Source organism: Hakea prostrata, chromosome 1 (genome assembly GCF_041222555.1).
Source record: "Hakea prostrata isolate BN-2017 chromosome 1, UWA_Hpros_2, whole genome shotgun sequence".
Lineage (NCBI taxonomy): Eukaryota > Viridiplantae > Streptophyta > Magnoliopsida > Proteales > Proteaceae > Hakea > Hakea prostrata.
Window position 1 is genome coordinate 55,540,507 of NC_142600.1, and position 13,041 is coordinate 55,553,547.

The 13,041-nt window shown below is 37.8% G+C and overlaps 1 protein-coding gene across 1 annotated transcript in view; it reads left to right on the plus strand.

Annotated features, from left to right (window-relative positions):
• The window catches only part of LOC149029158 (pleckstrin homology (PH) domain-containing protein), a 156,781-nt gene extending 144,759 nt beyond the window's left edge, over positions 1-12,022 (plus strand). The window contains exons 56-64 of the mRNA XM_089140730.1: positions 2,252-2,378; positions 5,158-5,379; positions 5,457-5,816; positions 6,979-7,137; positions 7,231-7,512; positions 7,585-7,797; positions 7,896-7,948; positions 10,297-10,405; positions 11,170-12,022. Coding sequence (XP_088996856.1) covers positions 2,252-2,378; positions 5,158-5,379; positions 5,457-5,816; positions 6,979-7,137; positions 7,231-7,512; positions 7,585-7,797; positions 7,896-7,948; positions 10,297-10,405; positions 11,170-11,511 — 1,867 coding nt within the window. The 3' untranslated portion in view covers positions 11,512-12,022. The remainder of the gene's footprint in view (positions 1-2,251; positions 2,379-5,157; positions 5,380-5,456; positions 5,817-6,978; positions 7,138-7,230; positions 7,513-7,584; positions 7,798-7,895; positions 7,949-10,296; positions 10,406-11,169) is intronic.
• Positions 12,023-13,041: the final 1,019 nt, after the last annotated feature.

Below are 13,041 nucleotides of genomic sequence, written 5' to 3' on the forward strand. Positions count from 1 at the left end.
ACCACCCACCACATATTTTTTTGATAAACCAAAACATAATTATACGAGGAGTATGACTTCTAACTTTATCTAACTAAGCTTAATAAAAAAATAAAAATAAAAAACTCACTCAGACTAGGACACTGATCAGTAGAGACCTAAAGCAACAAGGAAACCATGACAGGACTCCCCCTGATATAGTGATATGAACCAGGATCTAGGGTTTGACTGATTGATGTAGTGCCCTTGATCTAAGCCCACTCTAGGATCCTCTTCCCAAGAATCAGCAGTCTTCTGGGGTTATATTGCCCTATGGCTGAGGGAATAGGGCTGATTTGAAGGCTTTAGGGTTGTAGAATGGGATGGCAAATCAGCTAGGGTTTAGGAATGAGGGTTATGAAATTCAACTCCAAACTCTTGCTGTGATTCAAAATTCAGAAATGAATTTAAGTTCTATGGTTGGAAAAATAGGGTTTGGTTAGGATTAGGATTAGGCTAGGGGGCAAGGCTCAAGTGTTCAATAGGTGATAGGAAATCTTTGATGAGGGAATAAGGAGATTTAGGGTTTGAAGTTTTGTAAGGTTACAGTTTCTAATGAAGAAGATGAATTTTATGAATTTCTAGGGTTTAGATGGGAAGGGAGGGGCTGCTACTTAGGGTTGAAGATAGGGGATAGGGAAGGGAGTCTACGTCCTAAAGGGTGTGGGTCTAGGTCAAAGGGTTACAGCAAACTAAGATTTAGAAGGTGGCTGAAATTTTGAATTTTATGACTTCTGGAAATTCCAGAACAGCCGCAAGTTTGAAGGATGAAGAAGAAGAAGAAAAAAGAAAGGGGAAGGGGCTCAGGTTGTCATCCTAGTTTTGGGGGAGGGGAGGGGATGATGGAATGGGGGAGGAGAGGGGAAGGAGGTCATGCTGTAGGAGAGGGGGACTGTAATTGTAGAAAATAGGGTTTGAGGTTAGGGGAGGCTTGTGGGTGAGAGGGAAGAACAGAAATGGGCTGGGACTGTGGTGGGGGTGTAGTACTTACTTGGGAGAATAAGATGAATGCTGAACTTGAAGAAATTCTGTAGAAATCAACACTTTTGAAGTGCCACAGGCTTCCCTTAGGAAACCCTCGACTTCTCTGCCTCCAATGTTCATTCAATTTTATTAATTCAATTCAACTTTTTGATTACAGAGTATGAAGCCTTATTTATAGCCCTCTAAAAAGAAAACATGATAGGACTCAACTTAAGAAACCAACTTGGATTTTAATTTAAACCCCTACTTGACTTAAGATTCTTACTTGTACAAGGATTCTATCATATCTCACTCTATTAAAGTTGAAATGGGAATCGAAGAGTTGATATGGATCCCCTACAAGAAGTAGATTGAAACGTGGGGACTCCCTTACAACTTAGGAATCCCAAGCTAACAAGGACTCTTCAATAACTCGACAAATAATTACTCGAAATTCAAAAATAAAAGTAGGTCTAAGGTCCCACAAACATATTGGGCCAAATGAAACCTTAAGGCATCATTTGTTTGCTAAATCTGAAGTGGGGTGGGAAAAAAGAGGTGGGAAATAGTCAACTTTTTCATGAAATCCTAAAGTATAGTTGTTTGGTTCAGTGGGGTGGAAAAATTGGCAGAGCTACTGATGTGCCATGCTACTTTTCCCACCCCATCCCTTTTCAAAATCCCTCATATCTAGTGGAACTTTATGGAAAAGTGAGGGAAACAACAAAAGTGAGACCCACATTTGAAACTTTTTCACAAAATCATTTTCTTTTTTTTTTTCTTATTCCCACACCCCATTACATATGGGTCCTACGTGTTTATTTTTCCCACCCCAATTTTGCAAACAAAACGGTGCCTAAATGTACTCAACTAAAAACCAGCAAATTTCCAAAGTACCCCTACGGTTGGATGAAAGTGCCTGGGTTACTGGAAGGGCCGTAGGATACTGGTAAGCCCCTTGGGCCTTCTTAAGGTGGTCTTGGATCTGGTTTATATCACCCCCTATCGTGTTACATCATAATATCTCATACCTCTAACAACTGGCGACAAAGATGATTATTTTCTGCCCATGTATTGCACCTTAAAAGTTAATCAAGAAAGATATGATTTCAAATTTAAGATTGTTTTACTAAATTGAAAATTAGAAACAGGGAAATTGAACATCTTGGAAAAAGTCCCTACATATATCACTTTATCTGTCTACTGCAGATTGATTGTGCTCACACACTGGGAAGAATAAGGTGCTAACTTTTCCCCTTCCATTTTTCAGCCTAATAGATGTTTCAGAGGTTCGGTTGAAGTTGTCACTGGAGACAGAACCAACTCAGAGACCCCATGGGATTCTAGGCATCTGGAGCCCTGTACTGTCAGCAGTGGGAAATGCATTTAAAATTCAGGTAGAATCTGCAGTGCCGTTTTCATTTATTTTAACATGTGCCATCACTCTAATTGATGTGGGCTGACTGAATAACTTGAGCAGTGTCCCAATTCTCAATATTCCATTTATACCATGACTTTTGGGGATAAATGTTCCATTTATACCTGTCATCAAAAACTTGGAAGGACCAAATTGAACATATCATATTAAACATACGAAATACAAAACTGATTAGTAGGACAAGTGGTAGAGATTCTGATAAGCTCTCTCAAAACTCTCTGCTTCAAAAAGTTCATGCATATGAAAATGTTCGTTGTGTTAACTGTTAAATATCCCTGGCTGTTTTTTTTTTGTGGAACATGACCATTAGAAGTCTTTTACCAAGACATTCCGGTAAGTGTTTTGCTAGCACGTTCTTTTCTCTCCCCCCCCCCCCCTTGGGGTTTGGTAATAGATTATTTATTCGTCCGAAAACAAAAGCACATTCTGAAAGAATCATTTTCAGTTACCCATGAACAGATATTTTAGTATTTTATTTCTTCATTATGTTATTTTACTTCATGTTGGTAGAGGGTGATTATGAACTCATTGAAAATTATTACATTTTTCTTCCAAGAATATCCTCAAACATTCATTAAAAAGACATAATTAATTGTTTCCAAAATCATAATTCTAAACAAACAGTCAATTATAATTAATTCTCACCATTATTTCTCTCCTTCCCATTTCCCATGTCAAAGAAAAAAATAATAATTACTTGATATCTTCTCTCCTTCCCATTTCTCCAAAAAAAATATTAATTACTTGATATTGCTTTCCTTCCCATATTTTAAAAATGAAAATTAATTACTTCATATATTAATTCCAATATATCTCTTTGTCCCCCCCCCCCAACAAACAAAGGCCTCTTTCCAATTAATCATTAATAAATAAAATTTTTTGTATTCATTGTTTTCTCATACAAATCGAAGTAGACTAAAATTGCTAATGTTACAAGAAAAGTATCACATAGAACATTCCCTTGCACAGAAAGTTGAAGAATGTGATTATATTCCCAATCCCTCTTCGATATCAATTCTCTTTTTGTAAGAATAAGATGCATGTAAACCAGCTCAAGTCATATATAGCTGGTTTCTAGGTATTCGGCTGTATTGTCCTGGTGTTTGTTTTGTGCATTTCAGCTTATCAAGGAAAAAAAGAATAAAAAGTATAAAGGTAAAACAAGCAAAACCCAGACAGAACTAGAAGAAAAATACCAAAAAAGAATGATGGCTAATATAAAAACAATTATTAATAATCAAGGTACAGTTAAAAGGATAGATATTGTCCAAGCTTAGTTTAGAAAATATGCAATATAAAAGTGAACTGCATAGTTCATTTATGTCATTCATATTCATATAGATACCACCAAGTGCATTTGCACGTGTCACCCATATAGTGGAGTTTCTTTCTTTCTTTCTTTCTTTTTTTTTTTTTTTTTTTTTTTTTTTTTTGGGTGGGAGGGGGTGGGGCGGGGAATGTGAAGACCTAAGTTTTGTTAATATGGTGATGGATTTCTTTACTCAAAATTTTTTACCAATGCCTATACCATAGGGCCTTACATCATTTACAATTGGAGAACACTTTTTCTTTCAAAGTCTTGCTTATGCTTATTTTGACCGAAGGACGACTGTTTTTCCAGATTTTCATTCAAAGTCTTGCTTATGCTTATTTTGACTGAAGGACGACTGTTTTTCCAGATTTTCATTCATTATAGATCCGTTGGGCATAGCTTGGGGCTTATTGAATCACCGTGGTTCTAGTATGAATCTGATATTTTTATCTATTCATAGTCTTTTTTTTTTTGGTTCAATCTATTTATAGAGTCGTAACAAGGAAGTTCCTATCAATAATAAGTACTAATTATTATAAATGAAAAATAGCAGTAAATTAGCATTACACACAAATAAAATTATATTAGGACAGAGAAAATTGAAGAGGCTTGTAACGATCAACATAAAGATGAATGCGCCAAACCAAAGAGCCTCGGCAAAAAGAAGCCAAAAATCCATGAGCTTCATATATAAAAAGGAAAACAAAGATGCCTGAAATGAGCAGCCAAAGAGAGATTGGTTTCTCTTGGTTTTGCCTGTAATCGATCCATCAAGATCAGAGCAGAATCCATTATAGATTGCAGTGACTGAAAGTATCTTTGAAGAAACACTATTAAAATGCACTCTATATATGAAGGTGTGGTTAGTTCGAAAGGATGCAGCATTTGGTGGCTGGCTGGCTGCATATAATAGGTGAATTGAAATGGCAAAACCAGCAGAGAGCCAGAGAGTGATTGGGAAATTCTCCCATATCTGGTAATAACTTAGAGGACTCTGATACAATATTAAATCTCTGAAATTGGAGAGAGTGAGAAATAAACAAAGCTATCGAAGGAGAAGAGGACAGCCTGTGGCTTGGGCAGAATACCCAGCCACAAGACTGCTCCCTCATATCTATAATATTGTATTATGAGATGGACTCATAAAAGACATGCAAAGGATATAACTGCCACTGTACCCCACACCCCCCCCCCCAATCAATGACACTGTTCACATGAACAGTGTCACAACCCAAAAGACCAATTTATCCCTGGAAAGTGGAAACTCAATGTATTTCTTGATGGGTATAAGAATATTGATATTTGATGCATCAATGAGATGACCTTGCTCTCCCATTGTGAGAGAAACTTTAGAGCTTGGTATTTTTATGTGCTGCATGAATACTTCTGATACAGTTCTACTAATAACAACATGCTTCTTTTTCAGGTTCATCTAAGGAAGGTCATGCACAAGAATAGATTTATGCGTAAAAGTGCGGTTTCTAATGCAATTGTAAACCGCATTTGGAGAGACCTGATCCATAATCCCTTACATCTGATTTTTTCAGTGGATGTTCTTGGTATGACAAGCTCAACATTAGCATCTCTTAGCAAAGGTTTTGCTGAGCTTTCAACAGATGGGCAGTTTCTTCAGTTGCGTTCAAAGCAGGTAATCATCTCATCCTCTTAGATGAAAAATGATGTCTAAGAGCCTTGTGACAATTAATTTCTGCAATGCGGAATCAGGTATGGTCAAGGAGAATCACCGGGGTGCGTGATGGAATTCTTCAAGGAACTGAAGCTCTTGCACAAGGTGTAGCTTTTGGAATGTCTGGTGTAGTGACAAAACCCATGGAAAGTGCCAGACAACATGGTGTTCTAGGGCTTGCTCACGGTCTTGGACAAGCTTTCCTTGGATTCATAGTGCAACCAATGAGTGGAGCATTAGATTTTTTTTCACTGACAGTGGATGGAATTGGTGCAAGTTGTACCAGATGCTTAGAGGTCTTCAATAGTAGGACCAACTTCCAGAGAATCAGAAACCCCCGGGCCATTCATGCAGATGGTGTTCTTAGGGAATATTGTGAGAAAGAAGCAGTTGGACAGGTACTTTCCTGTGCTTTATGAAATATGCTTCCAGGCTGTACATGAGGGCCAGCAGTGGTTAAAAGCATTTTGAGTGTTATATTTTAGTGCTTGTGTACTAGGCTTCATTTTATTTTTCAGCTATACAGAATACTTCATATTTTAGCAAAAAGTGGAAAGGAAAGAACTAGATATGTCAATACATTTTATTTTTCAGATGGGAAAATGACATATAGACCCCTGGATCTACAATCAATTACATCTACTACCCCTGAAAAGAAATCAACTACAAATACCCCCTTACGATTAAGTAGTAAAGCTAAATGATGATATTAATAGTAAGGGGGTATTTGTAATTGATTTCTTTTTGGGGGATGTAGTTGTAATTGATTGCAAATCCAGGGGATCTATATGTAATCTTCCCTTTTCAGATGTATAATACACTTCATATCGAAACAAATAGTGCAACAAAGAGAACTAGAAAGGTTGAGAAATATAACGTGTAGTGGCACATTGATGTGGGTGCGGCTGTGCATGTTTGAGATCACTTTCATAGTTGTCTCTATAAAGGGAAAGGGGATGAACCAGAAAGTTCAATACATTTTACTTTTCAGATATATAATATACTTTGTATTGAAACAGAGTGAAATGGAGAGAACTGAAATGTTCAAGATATATTGTGTGGCAGTAAGTCCGTGTGTGCAGCAGTTCATGTCTGAGACTGCTTCAGTAGCTGTGAAGGCTTTGCCTGGATGGCACCTTGGCATCCAGGTTCTTTGCTGCCACACAATTGCCTGGTCTCCCCCCCCCGGTTTCCCTCATTTCTTTTCAACTGTTTTAAACAACCTGCACACCGCGAGTACATATTGCTTCCCCTGAAGTTAAATGCTGCATTATCGTTACCTTTTTTTTCTCTCTTTCTCCTTCAACCATAGAACCTAAGTTGTTTCTTCTCTCCTAATCCTTGTGTCTATAACTTGTGGTAGAAGTATAATACCTAGTTCCAGGAATTATAGTTGACCGAAGAAAGAAAGAACCAAGAATAGCCAGGATATCATTTCTGGAAGTTCAGAGTTCTCATATTCTTTGGTTATATTAATTAATCATACTTCCTCAGTCACAGAATTGTACAGGTTTGGTTGTGAAGGAATTTTTTTAATGTAAGTTGTATTTCCACTTTCAGATGATCCTTTGGCTTGCAGAAGCTAATCGGCAATTTGGTTGTATGGAAATGTTCAAGGAGCCTTCTAAGTATGCTTGGTCTGATTATTATGAGGATCACTTCAGTGTTCCCTTCCAGAGGATAGTACTTATAACAAACAAACGTATTATGCTACTGCAGGTTGGAAAACTGAAACTACCTTTGACCTTTTTCTTATATGTCTTGGGTGTTTCACCTTTTCTGATTATTCACTTTTTTCGCCATTCCTGGCAGTGTTTGGCTCCAGAAAAGATGGATAAGAAACCTTGCAAGATCATGTGGGATGTACCTTGGGAAGAGCTCTTGGCATTGGAGCTAGCAAAAGCAGGCTACCCAACTCCCTCTCACTTGATCCTACATCTAAAAAATTTCAAAAGGTCTGAAAACTTCGTCAGACTTATCAGATGCAATGTTGAAGAAGAAGCTGGAGGAGAATCTCAAGCTGTTAGAATATGCTCAGTAGTGCGCAATGTGTGGAAGAAACATGAATCAGACTTGAGAAGCCTAGTTTTGAAGGTAAGCACTCATTTATGTGCTGATGTGAGCTGATTACAAGTTCATAGTCACACTTAATCTTTCCATATGCAGGTTCCTTCTAGCCAGCGGCATGTATATTTTGCCTGGGAACCAGAAGGGAGAGAATGCAATAATCAGAATATGGCTAGGATTAAACCAAGAGAATTCTCTTCAGTTGATTCTGTTTCAGATGAGATGAAATTCATTAAACATAGTATCAACTTTCAGAAGATCTGGAGCAGTGAACAAGAGTCGAGAAGTCAATGCACATTGTGCCGTAAGCAGGTGCAAAACTGGCTTGCTACCTACCCACTTTGCTTCTCTTTTTTTTTTTTGTTTTTGGTTGCCCCAAAGAGTTCACATTCTGATTGTACCATCTGTAGGTTTTGAAGGATGGGGGATTATGTAGCATTTGGAGACCAATTTGCCCCAATGGGTAATCAATTAACTCTTTCCCAAATCCAATCTCCAGCATTTGTACATCTCTTGTCTTTATTTCCCTTCCCCCCAAAAAAAAATCCTTGAACCAGCATTATAGAATCAGAATCTGTTAGGATCAGTAACAATCAGAGAAGAGCTGTGGGGTAAGAGAAGCTAGGTAGAAAGGAGGATGACAAGGGAGGAAGATAGAAACTTAGTGGAGTGCACTAACTCTTGCCTACCTATATTTATTACTTGAAAGAGGTTAAAGGGAAGAAATAGAAAAGAGAAATTACTACTAGGACTGTAATAAAATAGCATATGACTAAGTACCCATATTATATGACTTCTAACACATAGTGCGTCTAATTTCTGGAGATCTAAAGCCTTTGTGTAATGTGCGCAAAAATACAAATTCTGTAATAGTAAAACAAAGGTCTTCTTATATCTCAACACTAGTTTCTGATATGGAAAAATGAGAAGAAGACCTACCGAGGTTTGTGAATTGTAAATAAAACAGAAACAAAAACTAGCCTGTGTAGGAATGCAGAGGCAACAAATAGTCTGACCTTTGCTGGATGAAAAAGAAGAATCTAAAAGATAAACTAGCCTTTGAAGGAATACAGAGAAAACAAAATGTCTGACCTTGATTGCATGAAAAAGAAGAATCTAAAAAGATAATCTGAGTGACAGTTGGAATTAAAGTAATTAGTGCAAGAAGAAAGAGAAGGGAAATAAGAGGACTAAAAGATGGATTAGAGGTAATAACAGTGGAATTATAGATGAGTGGGGAGTATCTACTAGGAAGATCTACTAATTCAAGTACCATTATTCTCAAGCGCCATTATTTCTTAGGCATGGCTTGTTGTAACTTTAGGTCGGACATAGCCTCAATGACACTTTGGAAAAGAAAGAAAAAAAGAGAAGGAATAGTAAAAGCAAGAGATATATAGAGAATCATAGGAAGCAAACCAGGATATAATATTAGAACAATGTCATTTTTCCTTTCTAACAGTATAGGGAGGTCTAAATCATCAGGAACAGATAATGGTTTAAGAACACGATATCATTTTTCCTTTCTAACAGCATAGGGAGGTCTAAATCATCAGGAACAGATCATGGTTTAAGAACTCGATATCGGCAGCCATCTCGCTGGGAAAGAAGAAAGATCACGAGTGATCTCAGTGGCTTGGAGGAGAACATTCCTCCCATCTCAACCCAACTCAATGGCCCATCTTGGTGAATTTTAGGGGTCTTTTGCGGCTGTGAATTGCTGTCTAACCTATTTTAACTTTCTAAAACATATTGGTGGCCTCAGATTGATTAAAAAACACCCTAAGTTTGAAATTGTTGTGCTGGAGAAGTGAAGATGCAGACCTATAGAACCTACCCTATTTTACAAATGATTTTAATATACATATGAATGCATTAAAGTTTAAACTCAAAAAACTGTGATTTTACAAATGATTTAAATATACATATGAATGCATTAAAGTTCAAACTCAAAAAACTGTGATACATTGTACGTCACACATGTTCATCATAAATGTTTAAATTAGTAAGTTCACATGACAAGATGGGCATAATTATAGGTTACACCGTGAGAGTTACAAGACTGAAAACACTAAGCAGCTCCTCCGACTCCTGCTTCAAATTTGGGATGAAGTATCACCTTTCTTGAAAATTTGGTTGAAAACCACCTGATCTTTGCAATAGATGTTGTGGTAGTATAGTTGATAAAGTGTAAGAGGTTCTCCAACCAAGTTACCAGCAAAAAGTCCCACAGAAACCAATGAAAGGAGTAGTAGAAAAAGTTGGGGCAAGACGGACAAGATCTTGGTCAAGATTGAGTCAATCTAGATCAAGATCTGGGAATCTTGTGACAATGGGTTGACCGAGATCTCGGTCAGTTCTTTTATTTTTTCCATTTTTCCTAGAATTGCGTCTCAGCTTAAAAATAAATAATAAATAACCGATTATTCACAAACCATGGAAGGGACATCACCTGAATGAAGATGGTGGAGCTCAGGATGTGGATCTAAAGAAGTAGAGAGGGACTTACGACAGGTTTAGTTTATCTCCTGAATGAAGATAATGGAGCTCACTTAATAGTTTATTGTATCAGCATTGGGCCAACAACTTGTTTCTTTGTTGCTTTAATTTATAATTTGGTCCATGTTTACCATATGCCAATCCATGTAATCACCTCTTCAAGCTATTTGTATTTATACTTAAACACTAGAAAATTGAACTAGAACTTGGATTCCATATTTTCTAGAACTTGGATTCCAAATGTTCTCACCACCTCATGCTGATGCTAAATTTAGCACTGACTGGATAGCAATCACTATCATTTTGTTGCAGTTATGTATCGGTTGGGGACATAGCACGTATTGGCACTCATCCGCCAAATGTCGCTGCTGTGTATCATAAGATCAATGAGCAGTTCTCACTTCCAGTGGGTTACGACCTGGTAAGAATGATAGTCATAATGCTGACTCATTATTATGGTTTCAATTTTAATATTGTGTTCCTTGGTTCCAGTCGATTTGTAACGTATGTGGTTTGTACTCTGCTTCCATTGTCAATGGAAGTTGTCAAACCTTAGCTTTCCAGAATGCTGATGTCAACTTAAAATTGAGAATTGGTTGATTCTTATTATTGCTGCTCACTCAATTTCAACATGCTATGTACTGAACAGCTGGGACCTTGAAAGAATGTCAGTGCATGCAGGACCCACTGATCAATAGTCCCACCTAGAAGTTTCCTTTCGGGTGATCAGAACCATCCTACTTTTTTGCATATTTAGATTGTTGAAAGGAATGCATCGAGAAATACTATTTAGCATCATATAATTTTCTTAGTCTCATCCTAAGTAGTTCCTCATTTGGGTTGAGTGAAATCGGTCCCAATTCCACTACCTGTATCTCTCACTAATGGCAATGCTGGGACCACAAGGATGGATTTGCACCATGGAGCTGGAACTCTGCTCTCCATCACCTCTGTACCATGCTGATTTCCAAGTTGGTACGGTGCAGCTATCTGAATAGCATTTTGGCCATTTGTCAAGCTGGTATGGTGCAGGACATCTTCCAGTGCACTTGAGCCATAAGGGAGCCTGACACCCTCCGTTGCCCTCTCCTCCCTACACCAAAATAAAAGCTTGCTTTCGAAGTGCTGCTCAACTTTCTACTCAGGGATGTCTCAAGAGACTTAATTTTCCTATAATTTTTGCAGGTGTGGAGAAACTGCTTGGAGGACTATACTGCTCCTGTGTCAATTTGGTACCCACGGGCACCCGTGGGATTTATATCTCTTGGATGTGTTGCTGTATCTGGTTTCTCAGAGCCACAACCAGGCTCAGCGTACTGCATAAGAGCAACGCTCACCGAGGAGACCGTATTTGAGGAGCAGAAGTTGTGGGAATCACCAGACTCGTATCCATGGGCCTGCCATATCTATCAGGTCCAAAGTGAAGCTCTTCATTTTGTTGCTTTAAGACACCCGAAGGAAGAATCTGAATGGAAACCAATGAGGGTGATTGATGACCATCAGCCATCAGAAGAAACGGTAGCTTGATGAAAATGTGAATGGTATTGATTGCCCTCTTTTCATGTGGATGTCAAATAGACATATTGAAGTAGGCTTCTGAGCAGCCTCGTTCCTTGTAATTTAATTGGGTCTTTCGACCAAGTATGTATATAATTGAAGTGAATGACAGTTCACATAAAACGGTCTGGACGGAAAAAAAAACAAAAGCATTTTTGTGACCTTTAGAAAAGGTAATGGAAGGAGAGATTCAGAGAGGCAGAATTATTTTCTTCCAGAAGTTTAAGTTGAAAAGCAAAGGTTCGACATTGTAGGACAGTTCCAAAGTGATTTACATCTTGAAAATGGCATTACTAGTTAGTGGTATTAGGGAGTCTTTTGAGTTCGAGAATGTGATTGACCCTAATAGAAAATATTGAATTTTGCGTCGTGCCTCCACCACCGGATTACATAAATACGATCCCTGTACTTATAAATAACTAGGTCTATATCTTTCAAAAATTTTCGTATTAAACTTGGACTATGTTTCAAAATAGAGCTAATTGTTCTTTATCCAAAAAACATGAACACAATTGTTCTGGTATTCTAAAATAGAGGACTTGGGTGCATTGGCACAAAATTTATCTTAACTTGCACTATGTTTCAAAATAGAGCTAATTGTTCTTTATCCTAAAATATGAACACAATTGTTCTGGTATTTTGAAATACAGGATTTGGTGCATTGGCACCTTATTTTAAGTTTTAAAAGCATTCATAGCTTTGACACCAAAAAAAACAAGTGAAATGGCTAGTATTAGAGACTAAAAAGCCAATATACTCTTGACAACTAAAATAAAAACATCATTATACTCGCACGTCTCCTTTACCAGGAAAAAAAACGATTGGCGCTGTACCTGAATGTCATCTTATCCACCAATATGAAAGTTCCTCTTTTTTTCTCTTTTTGCTTCACGCATAATTGAAGAACAGAAACTAAGAAGGAAAAATTAAAAATTAAAAATAATAAAAATAATAAATCAAGAGTTGAGAGCAAAGGCCTAAGTCACAACTCTTGATATATTTAAATATGGATGTAATATGTCAATTTTCATCTCAATATATTTTCAGACAAGGGTAAAGTTAAATAGATAAATAAACAGATAAATGAGCATCCCCTATGTTGCACCCAACAACTTCCTAGCATTGGACCTATGAGTCCTCAGGCCTGACTTCCTAGCATTGGACCTATGAGGTTTTGGGTTACGACCTCAAGGAATTTTATAGTGCCGTCTTCCGCACACTTGGTGAAGAGGCCCCAGCCTCTCAAACACAATGCCTTTTTCACGAACTTGATGGTTCTACTCTTGGAGTCTAGCTTCCTCCTCTTGTCACCGAGCTTTAGCTATGTTAGTGGTTCTATGGACTACTCCTTGTCCACCCTAAGCTCCATTTTCAGGTTCTTGAGGAGATGGCAACTCCGTGCATGGGTGGAACACCAGAGATGCATTGTTCTGAGTGGCAAGTCCTACTTGTAGTGCCACCATCCGGAGAAGGTCTCCCATCTCCGTTAGTTGTTTGTCC